Source organism: Protopterus annectens, chromosome 7.part0, assembly GCF_019279795.1.
Source record: "Protopterus annectens isolate FY-2018-M chromosome 7.part0, PAN1.0, whole genome shotgun sequence".
In the NCBI taxonomy this organism is placed as follows: domain Eukaryota; kingdom Metazoa; phylum Chordata; order Ceratodontiformes; family Protopteridae; genus Protopterus; species Protopterus annectens.
In genome coordinates, this window is record NC_056739.1 from 1,116,994,684 (window position 1) to 1,117,009,125 (window position 14,442).

The 14,442-nt window shown below is 36.4% G+C and overlaps 1 protein-coding gene across 1 annotated transcript in view; it reads right to left on the reverse strand.

The window, feature by feature from the left end:
• LOC122806893 (A disintegrin and metalloproteinase with thrombospondin motifs 7-like) overlaps window positions 1-14,442 on the reverse strand; it is a 2,879,604-nt gene that overhangs the window by 2,348,182 nt on the left and 516,980 nt on the right. Inside the window, exon 4 of the mRNA XM_044077696.1 lies at window positions 2,723-2,916. Coding sequence (XP_043933631.1) covers window positions 2,723-2,916 — 194 coding nt within the window. The remainder of the gene's footprint in view (window positions 1-2,722; window positions 2,917-14,442) is intronic.

Here is a 14,442-nt window from a genome sequence, read left to right on the forward strand (position 1 = left end):
TGTGGCAAATCTGGACTCGAAGTTTTCTTTGGAGGATTTCACTAGTGCTCTTATTTGCTTGTTTAGGTTAAGGAGAGATTGCTTCCAATTGGGCACCTGCGACTTCTTGGTCCTGGACAGCAATTTTTTTCTTTTGTTATAGAGTGTATTGCAGATGTCCACCAGACAGGTTTACTCTTCCTTGCGGAGGATGATTTAGTCCTGTCAGGTATTCCTGACTCCATGTATCTATATAAATGCTTGTATAGTAATTTGGTATAGTTTTGGATACTGGTGCCAGTTCATAGAGAGGGGGAGGGGCTGTGAAGCTGTTTATACCATCCCTCAGGAGGCTGTAATCAACTTTGGACAAGTTTTTTTGATTTACCCTACCTTGAGGGGGGGTCGGGGAGATGGGGTCTTTGAATGTGACTGCTTTATGTTCAGATCTTACAAGGGAGGATGATACTGCAGGGATGCTGCAGTGGTTACTCATGTTGGTTAATACCAAGTCTAAGATATTATCACCTCTTGTGGGGGTATTGACTAGCTGTTCCAAAGCATTTGCATTGACAAAATTGAGAAATCTCTGGGCATTTGTGTTCTGGCATCAGTAGTTCTTCTAGTCTATGATTGGGTAGTTAAAGTTACCCAGGATCAGGGTAAAGGGTTGAATCTTGATATATTCAAAGAGGTCTAGATAGGCAGTTTGGGCATCTTGGGTCAGATTTGGGGGCCAGTAGCTAGCTATGATTTATATAGGGGTCTTGTCAATAGTTAACTGCACCTGGATTGTCTCCTGTGCATCATACTGTTTGACCAACCTGGAGGTGTGTATGTCTTTAATATATACTGAAACTCCATCTCCTTTGGCTTTACTACCCATAATTTGGGGTCTGAATGTATGATAAGATGAGTAACCAGGTAAGGCTGGGTTGCTCCCTGCAGCTTTGACCCAGGTTTTTGTGACTGCACATATGTCAGCATTTCCCAAGGTTAAGAATGCTTGCAATGAGTTCAGTTTCATGTTTACGCTCCTAGCGTTTAGAAGCATGACCGTTAATTTGTGTTTTGTTGAAATTTTTATGTTGGTAGTTTTAACCTCATCACTTTTCCTAAAAAAGGCACTATAGGGGAGGCAAGAGAATTTGCCATAATCCTGAAGCCCGGGTGAGACAGATGCAGGCCATCTCTGGCAAAGCATTGTAGTCTGTCAATCATATCTTCCCAGGCTGTCAGGTAATGGATCCCCCTGGAATGACACCAGAAACTAAGCCAATTGTTTAAGTCAATCATTTTCTGTTTGTATTCAGGCATCATTCTGGGTGATGGTAGAATGTTGCTTAAGGCTAGGGACATACCTGCCTGGGACATATATTCAGTGAGTTCAATCATGTCTCTCTTCATACCGTCCAGGGAGGTACGTCTCACATCATTCACACCAACATGGACTATGACAGAGTAATAACAGTAACTGCTGTTGAGAGACTTGAGTGCATGTGTGATATGGCAGATTCTGGTCCCTGACAGACAACTACCCGTGATTTTCTCCTTATCCAGCCTGGTGAGAGGCACATCTGTGTGTCTCACAGTGGAGTCACTTATGACTAATATGCTGGGTTTATGGCAAAGCCTTAGCGGTTGTGAGGCACGGTTGTGTAAACTATGTGTGGTATGTGGTGTGGAGGGCTGTGGAGATTGTGTGTGTTTTTGCCTCGGAGGTTTTTGCCTCAAAGGTCTCCTTTGTTTGGGTATGTTTTTGTTGAGGACCTCCACATAATATATTAGAAGTCAATATGGTTAATAATAATAAATATTCCACAGATGCAATATATGCAACCTTGAATCTATGTTTCTGCTAAAACTCAATTTATATATTACACATTATATTAACTGTAAATACTCCCTTTTATCTAAACTATAATATTTTATTTTGCTGACGCTATAAAATTCAGAGTGATTTTTTTTTTATCTATTCTAAATGGACAACATGCTCACCCTAACATTTTCATACCTAGGTCCCTAAACAACTTCTGTTTTGGGACTCCAAACTAAATTGCATGACAAGTGATGAAATTATTTAACAACAAAATAAAAAAGGGAATTATAAATGCCTCCCTATTGAAAAGTCAGCACTCGTGATACCAATGGACTGAAAAACAAAAGACCTAAACTTGTTTTTTGCTGGTGGGGGCAAGTCCCGATGTGGGTGGCCAACTCCAAGATAGCCATACCTTGGAGAAAATGGGATATTTCCAAGAAATGGCCATGCTGGTGTTGGTATATGCAGTCCATTTTTCAGTTATTCAGTCTCTGTATTTTAGGACTAGCTCATGTGGGTCCAGACAATTCAAATGGTTACCATTCTAAACGTAAATTAATAACAGGTTGCCCTCTTTCTAAACACAGTGTCCCACAGGTGTTAATGATGAATACAAGACCTTCTAGTGACGATAAGAACTTCTGCCTGTAAAATCAGGTCTCAGAACATCGCTGATACTCTGGTGTTCCCCAGTAATGCCCATCTTTCTGACTATCCTTACTTGCCTGTTCTACAGGATGTGTAGCCATTGTCATGACTTCATTAGTTAGTTTTCATTTGTTTACATGTCTCCTTGTCTGAATTCCCTCAAAAACAAATGTATCCCTATGTACTAATTCAGTTACCTTAGTTTAAAGGAAAGAAGACAAGGAGTGGAGGCATGGATTAAGACAAAATGATAAATGGGGATAAATCACTTACCATATTCATTACTGTAAGCACGTAATTTTCTATGTTTTCAGATCCATGGTACTCAACCATTTTAGTGTCTGCCACAACAAGTGTTTCCACCCATTTCTCTTTACTGATAGAGCGCTGTTTTATCCGTTGCCTTTTCTGTCTTTGTTCCCATTTCTCTCTTCGCTTTTCAGAATGCTTTAAAGTTCTCTTGGCATCTGTGTTATCAAAAAAGGGAGAAAAAAAGACATTACTGTAACTACCAGCGATCTTTCAGATAGTGCAGAATTATTAAATAATACTTTTTTTTAATGTAAGATTTATCTTCGAGCATGTTTTAAAGCTTACCTGTACAGTTACTATTTTCAGTAAAACATTTACTTATATTTGTTTCGGGGCAGTACACTGATCTCAATAAATTTGCAGCACAGCCCAGGTGACCAGGATCATATAAGAAATGAACAAAACATATTGATGGATACAACAATATGCTAAAAATATACATGGATCTACTTTGGAAGCTCGAATTTTCAGAACATCGAACTTTATATGGTCGAGACCATAACATTGAAGTTTTGAAAGTTCAAAACTTCAATAAAAAAAATTAAAAACAATTTGTTTATGTAGGTTGGCAAACCCCCCTGTGCTCCCCCATACCTCCCTGCTAAGTAAATATACCAACTCTGAGATTGTACTACAATGAAGAGAATAGGAAATTTCTCATTCCGTGCTGTACGGCAATCTCCACTTAAACCGTTTGATGTTTCAAAACTTCCAAAGTAGACCTATATGTGTGTGTGTGTGTGTGTGTGTGTGTGTGTGTGTGTGTGTGTGTACATATATATCTATATACATACACACACACACACATATATATATATATATATATATATATATATACAGATATATATATATATATATATATATATATATATATAAACATACACACAACACACATATTCACAGATGCAAGAATATGCTACAACATTTAGTTCAAGAAGGAGTTAAAGTCAAAACATGGATGGAAAAATGGGACTATGATTAGCAGAGCTTTACTGATAAAATACAGCCATAATGACTGAGATGGCTTATGCTGCTGGTATAGCAGCATATTACTCCATAGAGAGGTACAAAGGCATTAGAAGAGGCATGAGAGAATATTTGCAAGAAAGGATACTATGAGGAGAAGACAGGGAAGAGGTGACAGAGGCATGCAGGGGGAAAGGGGAGTAAACAAGAGAAGTGTGAGAGAGAAGAGGGAAGTAGGATGAATGAGAAGCAGTAATTAAAAGGGATGAAATGACGAGATAAGGAAGGATAAAAGAGGGATACAGGGGTATGTGAGAGAGCTGCATTTATACAATAGTTTTAGTTATACAATGCTATCTTCTAAGACAAGAAATATTACTCCTATGCTATGCTCACACAGAGCTTTTGCCAAGGTGTTCTTCATACTGTTTCAATGCAAACCAATTCTTTTAATAAAGTTGGTAAGCCTAGAGGAGCTGATACACTTTGAGGAAGTCAGAAAGTTGCATCTACAAGTGAAAATTATGCCCAAATAAGTGAACAGACTATCTCATATTAGGCAACATCTCACATTACAGAGCAGATACGAGATATAACCAGTAAACTGTGCGCGCGTGTGTGTGTGTGTGTGTGTGTGTGTGTGTGTGTGTGTGTGTGTGTGTGTGCACATATGTAAGCTGACATGACAATATGCTTGCAGCAGTTAGTAATATAAGTCAGTGACATGGTAAGCTTTCCATCAGGACCACAGCAAATGTGCTACATATCTTCACAAAACCAGATGACACATCAAATGACTATGCTGTGTGCAAGAATGCCAGTACTGTGCATGCTTGCACATGGGGCTAAAATGCAGCTGCTACCCTTTCAGAATAAACTAAAAAGAAGCTGGGTTTCCCAGCCATTTATGTAGCAGAACTGAATGTATGAATGGTTTACTATTTTGTGCATCTGATTCAGCAGCCATACTCCTAACAATCAGAGAATATAGAAGCAACACACTGAGAAGCAAATGAAAAAAAAATGTAAATAGCGTTGTTTAGACCTGTAAATAAAATGCTGCAAGCTGTACAGAATTCTGCTCGTCTTCCTGCAGATTTTCTTTGTGCTGTTGGACATTCCAATGTAACCCTATATACATACATATATATATATATATATTTTTTTTTTTTTTTTTTTTTTTTTTTTTTTTTTTTTTCAGCACAGGGGAAACAATCTTGATTTTTTTTTTCAAAAAAAGTGCAAAATGAGAAAAGGGGCTGAGGATAGATGGATGGATGTGTGTGTGTGTCTGTGTGTATGTGTGCATGCATATATAAATATACACATACGTGTTTGTGCATATATAAAAATGTAATTATGTATGCTTGAAGCTAGCTAATGTCAACATAATGAAGACACAAAAATAAGATCGAACATATATAATGCTGAATTACTTAAACTTCAAAAGAGTGAAACATTGAAAAAGGAAAATTTCCTTTCCCAATCTTTACATTAAACTGCCCCCATAATACTAGCTTCCGAATTTGTTACAAAAATGGTAGTGTTATGGGAAGGTTCTTTTTTTTTGAGGGGTCTGATGACTGGCGGACAGTGGGTACAAGTATGCCAGAGCAATAAATAAATCATTTAGGAAATTCCAAGGAATTTAAGCAAATGTTAATAGTGGCTGACTATTTTAAATGACAGCAGAAATCCTGTTGTGACAGTCTGCATAAACAATTCAAGGATATCTTTAGAACTGAAGTCACTATGTTATATCGACAGTAGTGCAATTTATAGGCTTAATAGTAAACTACGGCACTTTATTTCCATTATCTAATTAATTACATATCACTGCAGGTGTCTGCGGCTTCTACAGCTGCAATTAGCACTCAGATGTAGTGAACTCCATACTAACAGAAATTGTGAGTTGCTTGGATGTAGTATATTATGCTCTTTTTATTTTCATACTTCGTTGTGCATGAAGTTATAAGACGTCATTTTCACCTCTACGAAAATTGGAGGATTTAGTCTTTAGGAAGAAAATGAAATACAAAACATCATCTTTTTGCAACACAACCATTATAATCTGACAGTTTGTCTTATAGCTTATTACTGATTCCCTGAGGTTCTTACTTCAGTTTTCTACAAAATGCATCTACACTAATTTAAAGATATATTTTTTGTTTGTTTACTTAAAGAGAAATAACTTACAAATCTATAAAACCTGCTGTAAGATGCAACTGAAGAAATACTGCATGTTAAACAGCACCACATTGTGTGGTGGGAAAGGACCAGTACAGGAATTACATTCTGAAAACCTGATGTAGGTATGCAGGTTAGTATTACTAATACTGGTCAATCGATTAAATAATTAGTAAACTGAGAATTAGAAACTTCAGAATTGATTAATTAGATAATTTGATAATTGGTTACATGACTAGTACTTATGCTAATACAATTCTACAATCACTCCAGCTTTCTTAATTAACATTAATATCCATTCATTGAATATAATGCCCCCTTTGGCATGTATCGGTCCAAACACATGCAACAACTGGAATACCCACAGAGGTACCGTACTAAAAGGATGCAATGCCTAAACAACATGTTCTACATGAACTGACTCAAAGCCCTGTCACTACAGTCAGTGTTCTACAGACTGCTAAGAAGTGACCTATGCCTGGCATACAAGGAATCGTCTGACCCAATACTGATGGATTTACTGCACATCGGGAAGTCAAATGGCATTAGAAATACTCAAGTCTAGGGATCTAAACCTCTCCTGCAGCACCCACAGAATGGTTTTGGGGGACAGGTATATTTTGCAGAGGATGCTGCAGCTGCTGTAGAACAGACTCCCCATCCACAATAAAACAAAGTTAATCACTGTCCATTTTCAAGTGCACATAATTAAAGGTTATTATCAGAGCCTCTATAATAATTCTGTCAAATAGACAGTAGCAGCACACATATTAGCTTGTTTCCCATTTGTGGGTGAGACAAAAGATCAAAACCAGGGAGAGTTTTTAAATATTGCTCTAGTTCACTTAAAAGGTTAATAGAAAGACATGTTTTGCATCAGTATGTATTTCTAAACAATAAGAACTGTAAAACTCTGTTTATGGCATTTTTGACTAACTGTAGTCCTCAATGACTTATGAGAAAACCAAACAAGTTCACAAGAGACACGGCAAAAATACAAGATGAACTCCAATACATTTGAGAGGCATACACAGCAGACAGAACCAAAGTTATTTCTGCTTCTGCTACTGTTGTTTGTTGGCTGGCATTTCAGTACTTAGTACCTCACATGAAACCCGATCTTAACAGTGCTTAGAATGGTGCCTAACAATTGTTAAGCATCTTTCTAGGTGTTGTTAAGATCATGTCTCGCTCTAGAGTAGTTCTCATCTTTTAACGAATACTGGAGCGTAACCATGGTGCTCCATGCACTACAGACCTTTATACAATGTTTGGGGCTTCTGTATTGGCGATTGGCAATAAAATATAGCAACCCCTTAAGAAATATTTAGGATGATGTCTAGGTATAGCACAGTGGGTATATATGTGCAGTAAACTGTCCAGTTTTACATATGGATAATCTGCAAGCATGCAAACTATGGTCAAGCTAATCTGCAATAAATCAGTACAGTTATATGCCACCTAGTAAACAAAGTATACAATTTGTTAATTACATTTGTCAGAGTAGTGCTTTCAGAGCATCAGTCCTATAAAAGTTGGCAGTCATTCAGAAAATATTTATATGTTGTAAGAACAATATATGAGCTATTTCATTAATACTGAATAAAATGTCTAAACTAAAGGTAAATATATTAGTTATTTTAAATATAGAAAAGCAATAGAACTGTCATTCATACACTTACACATTCATTGTATGGCTTGTGACAACTTTTCCAACCACCTTTTACACTACTTTTCAGTAGCTGTTATAATGTAGAGAATATCAGAATCTTTTTCTGTAAAATAAGAAGCCTCCATCATTTTTTTTACTAATTATACTCTTTCTGCACATTTCTTTATATGATTGCACCATCTAGACTATGCAAGTAACAACATGTACAAATTTTGCATGCAGTAACAAGACATTCTGTGTATTCATCTTCATACTTTTTTATCAGTAAAGTAATTTATTTTTGATGAGCTTCCATATATGATGAGATACACAAATGTCAAAATGCAAAATTTTACTTGCATAAATCTATTTAGCATTATATATTTATAGGTTACACTGGGCTCCTATGTCTGCAGTTACTGCATAAATATAGCAGCCTCTGAGCTAGGTTCTATGAGAATTCTAGATGTATGCCCTTTCTCCTTCAACACATCAACTCACGTAACATCAAGAAAAAAGTATGTAGAGTTATTGTAGTACAAAGAATTTAAGGAAACTTTCCTTAACTACAAAATAAAACACCAAAAATATGTTTGGTATTTACACTAGACACTCAAGAGTTTGAAAATTTAAATATTAATCTGTAATTCCAACTCTTTGGGGTTCTTCAGTTTGCTTAGAATATGTAAATAGTGCAATAAATATATAGTCTCTAAAGGGGTAGAAATAATTAACAATTCTGCACTTTCTGAAGAAAATGTAGGAAGTGAAAAAGCAGAGTATGTTAAAATGCCATACAACTGCTATGCAGAAATCAGTTCCATATGAGATGCACAAAATCAGAAACTGATACATGTTACATAAGGATGATCTTATTAATATTAGTTAATTGATTAAATGTATATGTATGGTTATGTATGTCCTTCTTAAATTTTGTTCACCATGTTGGCCAGTTGGGCAGTGCCCGTTTTCAGAGTTGCCATGGGGATGATCTAAAGAATACATGATTACAAATTTTAATAATAATTTTAAGACATGTGCAAAATAAAAATTACTATTATTTGATATATAATGAAAAGAAATACAGTGATGTATATAAAAAATAAAGAGTTGAGAAGTACATGTGCACTATAGTTAGCAATGGCTGTAAATGATGGTCACGGCTGATTTGAACCTTGACCCCCATATAGAAAACAAGTAAAAGGGGTTGATGCTAATGCCGATTATGTAAAGAGGTGCACGTTAGAATACTAAGTGGGATAGTACTAAATGGCTGCTAGAATAATTGGTTTTATGATTAGTAATTAATGTATTCATTGGTTTTATGCTGACTTGACGATCTGTATAATTTAGTAATTGTTTGAATGACTGTGTATTAAACATACTGATTGTCTAGAAAATTAGATCATTGAATTACTGAAAAGTGGATAACTACTTAAACAGAGAATGATTAATGCAATAGCTGATTTAATAACTCATCCACTATATTTATTTTATTTTATTTATTTATTTTACATTTGTTGACCGGGAAAGTCCGACTGGACACATGTCCATTTTCAGCGGAGGCCCGGGGAGAAAAGCTCCAATAGTTTATATTAATTTATAATTAATTAGTTTATATATTAATAAATGATCACCCAAATGCTAAAATGCTGCCTTAATACCACAGCAAAGTGAAATTTCTCACCTTTTTCAGTTTACTATTCTCTCATCAGAACTTTCTTCACATGGAAATACCTATATATGTAACCCCCTAGTACCGCGGACAACTACAGCCACATAGGAGCACTGATAAACTCCTCATACCACAGATGATTCTTGTTAGTGCATTTAATAAACTGCATATACTGCTGAAGCTAATTTTACTGATGTCCTACTAATCTCAAGTTCTAAAAGTTCTTCCTGAACCTTTCATGTGTTACCTCTACTACCCAGATGCAGTCCCACATCCTACTAAATACAGCAGCTGTTTAAACAATCTGATTTTTTCTTTCTCCTCCCTATAGCATAATTGGTCTTACTTATATAATATCAGTTTGTAAAATCTGTGGTTCTCTTACATATGCACACCATTTTCATGATCAGATCGTTTTGTCTAAGAGGATTACTAAAGAAACAAGCACCACCCCTACTTGTAAAATATAAGAGTCATGTAAACATCACCTTACATTTGATTTCACCACTTATCAAAGCCTACGCAGAGTGAGATCTAACTGACCAAATTTCAAATATCAGTTCAGGTGCTTGATGGCACAGGTAGTAAAAATGGCTGTAGTCATGTCGGCAAGGTGATCACTGGTCAGCTGCCACTGCTACTCCAAAATGAGATGACATTGACCACTGGGCAGAGGAGAATCTGAAGTGGGGATCAGGCAGGAGAGGAAGTTGCCATGCCTGCCCAAGATGGTGATGGTAGCCATTGTCTGTGCATGTGGAGGAGCATGCATGTGCAGGTAGAAAAGTATGGGAGATCCATGTGGTGATGCAAGTAGCCACATCACTACCAGGAGGAAGGTCTAGGTGCACATATAAAATATACCTATGCTCTGGTGGATGCACACTAACAAGAAGGGAGCGGTAATGTAGTCCCTCATCCTGGGGAAAATTAAGAGTCTATTCTGAAACATGAATGGCCCCAGTCTGGGTGGGTGAAACCAGACCATATACCTGTAGCATAAGAAGAACATAGATTCATAGATTAGTAATAAGCTTACTGTCCTTGTGGGCCATTTTAAGCCTATACAATTACCCCTTGTGAGAATTAATCCTTGCACCTTGTGTCTGTAAGGTAAAATACCTTAACCATTATGACAATCTCTCACCCACTTCCATGATACAAGAGCGCCACAATGCTCATGGGGAGGGGCCCAAAGCATCCTTATGGCTGTCTGGATGACAGTCCCCATTATAGATGGTTCTTACATCTATGGCTGATATTCAGTATGGAGGAACAAATGGGTGTGAGTCTCAGTGGAGCAGGACTTCCTAGACAATAGTCATGAGGCAAAATCTGACATGTTTCTACGAATTTATTTGCATTCTAATTCTGGTTGTTCACTTAATTCAATCTGAAGTCTTCAAATGTGCTTCAAAAACAGTGTTCTCCCAAAAAACTAGACCATATTTTCCAGCTCCCTATAAAACATTGCACATGGGCTTCCATGAAGAAGGCCCCATAGTTTGAACATGACTGCCCCAATCAACACAGTAAAATTAATTTGTACATATCTCTGTGAAATGGAAAAAGCCAGCGCAGCTTGTAGAGTGCACTGCCTAATTTTACAAACAGCTAGATAAGCGGTAAGTACTAACATTCTCTTCTTGCTGATCTATAACAGATGAGTGTGATCAGTGTTTTATGACATTCATATGCTTTCCACTGGGATAATTACATCTATTTGTTAAACTGCCATTTTCATACCATGAGTTTTATAGCAATATAAATTGCACTCAGTTGTTAAAAAAAAAAAAAAAAAACTGCATGCTATTTCTATATCGCAAATCAGAGCACAAATTAAATATGACGCATTCATGGGTAAGTTAGCAATTTACCCGACAGCTAAACACTTGCTGTATTTTGTGATTTCCTTAAAATAGCATGCAATATTTTTAAGCATCCTTATATAACATGGTACTTCAATAAATGCAACACAGAAAATCATGACATTAGGGTTTAATATTGTAAAATGCATTTTTTTCTATTTTATATCCTCACTTCTGCATGTTTCTTCTGTATGGTCACACAATTAACTTATGTAACAGGAAGAGATCTAGCTACAAATTTCACCTTGTATGAATTCCTGGGCGGTAATTTGTTCCCTAAGAAAACAAAACACAAAATATCTGCATTCTACATGAGAAACATTGCAGAGTGACATTAAATAGAACAACAAATTTGGCAGCACAAAGCATATTCTGAACAAAAAGAAGCATGAACTCTCTAATGTCTGGCATTTTTGACTGAATGCAGGAGGAACAGGGCAGTTAGGAGTAAGACATCTACTTGTTTTTTTTTTTATGTTTTATATTTATGCTTCTACACGCATTTTTCTATATGGTCACACATTCCAAATTATGAGATGTTAAATATCAGGATTTTTCACATCTAGGCATACTTTTACCCAACATTTTGATATGTGTGTAAATATGAGAGAGAAAAAAAAACAAATGGATAGATACAGATAAATAGCTATATAGATAGAGACAGAGAGAGATACATAGAAATAAATATATACTTGTCTACATCTGTGATTTACAGATTCAAAGGCGAATACTAGGCTAACTGCCCTGAAAGGCCATTTTAAGCCTAGCCAATAACCTGAGGGCAGAATCAAACCCTCCACCTTATGTTTATGAGGTGAAGACTTTAAATACTATGATAACCCCCCCAGTGTGTGTGTGTGTGTGTGTGTGTGTGTGTGTGTCTCTGTGTGTGTATAACAGACACACAGATACACACGCATGTATATATATATATATATATATATATATATATATATATATATATATATATACACACACACACATATACACACACACAGTGCAACATCATGCCCTCATGACATACTGAGTTTATAAAAAAATACAAAGTGTTGTAAACAGTGTATAAGTGTATATAACTAAATGAAATATGTTACTGTGTCATAGAGCCTAAGTCTTTAACAAGGCAAGTTGGTTTCTTGCAGGAGTTATTTTCTGAGCTATAAGACAGGGCTGTAGAAATACCAAAGTAAAATGAAGGAAAAAATGCTTCACACTGGTGGAGATACCCTTCGTCATTCATTCCCCCCCAACACACACCACATGCACATTCAAATGCTCATACCCACACACCCACACCCACACTCAAACACAAGGATGCATTCATTAGAGAGTTCATACTTCTTTTTGTTCAGAATATGTTTTGTGCTGCCAAATTTGTTGTTCTATTTAATGTTTGTGTCTGTTACAGTAATATTTAAGTCCCTGGTATCCCCCCAGTATTACAGGCTTTACTCGTTAGTATAGGGGAGTGTCGATGTATGGCAACCATCTTACCACATATGTGTTCATGCTCTCACATACACACATACACTCATTATAGTTCAGACACCCAACCCACCCAATCACACAGATATACACTCATCCATTCACCTATACATACATACATGCACACATTCACCTGATAGTATAACTCCACATATATGCACATACATACACACATGTACATGCAGCCACCACCACCTCTCTGTTAAACTCACTGAAACTTATCTCTAATGTGGCATCTCCCACTGAAAGTAATGGGTAAATGTGAAGTTTTGTCCATGTTAATCAACATGACTTTCGGCAATGGTGGTTTATATAGTCAAGCATGAATTGCTTGGCTGTGTAAATCACTTATTGCAGGCATTTCCAGGACAGACAACATGATGCATTATCATGTACTACTCCCCTTGAATGCCTCATTAGCACTGCAGTAAGCCATGAAAATGGCCTACCATGTTGGTTCAATGGACCACATTGAATCACTGTGGAAGGGCTGTGTATGAATCAAAAAGGACTACTATCAGTACAAAAACAGTGGAATTAAGGCTTACTGCTGGCAGTAACCGTTTCGGTTAGGAAACATCTAAGCCACACTGCCATTCCACTGGATACTTACTACTAAAGCTAATACATCATACAAATGTGCATATGGCAGCATAAGAACTGTGGTCTTTCTAGTATACCTGAATGCTTGAAGAATGCTCACAACAGCCATCTGCCCTTCCAGTGCCTCATCCTTCCTTTGCTCTATAGCAGGATTCTTTTACCCACCTCTGACAGGGTATAGTGCATTAGTGCTTCATTATCTGTTGACTTATATAGACCCGTTTCAGTCAGAACTCAAGACAGGATAATATAACCAAAATCTATGAACCATTATATTCTGCAAGCATGAGATAGAATGTAATGCACTTTACATCATATTCATGTCACAGCAAACATAGAAGACCACTTCGAATGAATAATACTAGAGTATAAACATATTCAACACGGTGCAAATATGCACATTTACCTTATTACCATCAAATACAGCTTAGTACCTATAAACACTCAAACATTAAAAAAGAAAGAAAAAAAATCAGTTTATAATATGATAAGAAAAATTGGCAAGATCATCCAGCATCTCCAAAACAATTACATCTGTTTTCATGGATAAAGTGACTATGTAGAGATTTCTGTATAACTGAATTTTATCAATTTGCCTAATATTTTTAAGTACAGGGTTCCATAAAGCCGGTGCAAGTTTAGAAAATGACCACTCACAGATATGTAATGTAAGAGGTGATCTTTGTAAATGTATGTTGTCATTAAACATTGAATGCTCTCTTTAAACAGTACATTGTTAATAACGGAAATATAATTCCTTAACTGCCAATTGTCCAAAATGTCATTCTGTATATTACTTTTAGTAACATTAATATTTTCATTAGCAACCTCTTTAACTTGCTTAGTTTTACAAATGGCAACAATACGGCCCAGTCTCTTATATTTCTTATTCTGCCTTCTGTAGCAGCATACTGCTCTGCTTCATTACGATAATGTTCACATCTCCTGAGTTTGTCTAGCTTACTCTCACTCTGTTTCCAGAACATTCACTTAAGTCTTATTTGCATTCCATCTTTTATGGAAGCTGACATTAATTTTGCGTTTTATGTCACACACAAATCATTTGTTGTATTTAAGATACCATTCTACTTTTTCACCGGTTCAGCCACTCCTGCTATTTCTTTGCTTTTTCTAGAGTCAGATGAACTTCAAGCTATAACTTCTGTGACACTTTAATATCAGGCAGCCTATTCACAATCTAATACTATGGCCCTCTGTAAATGCAAAAGAGTTGTATATGATTCTC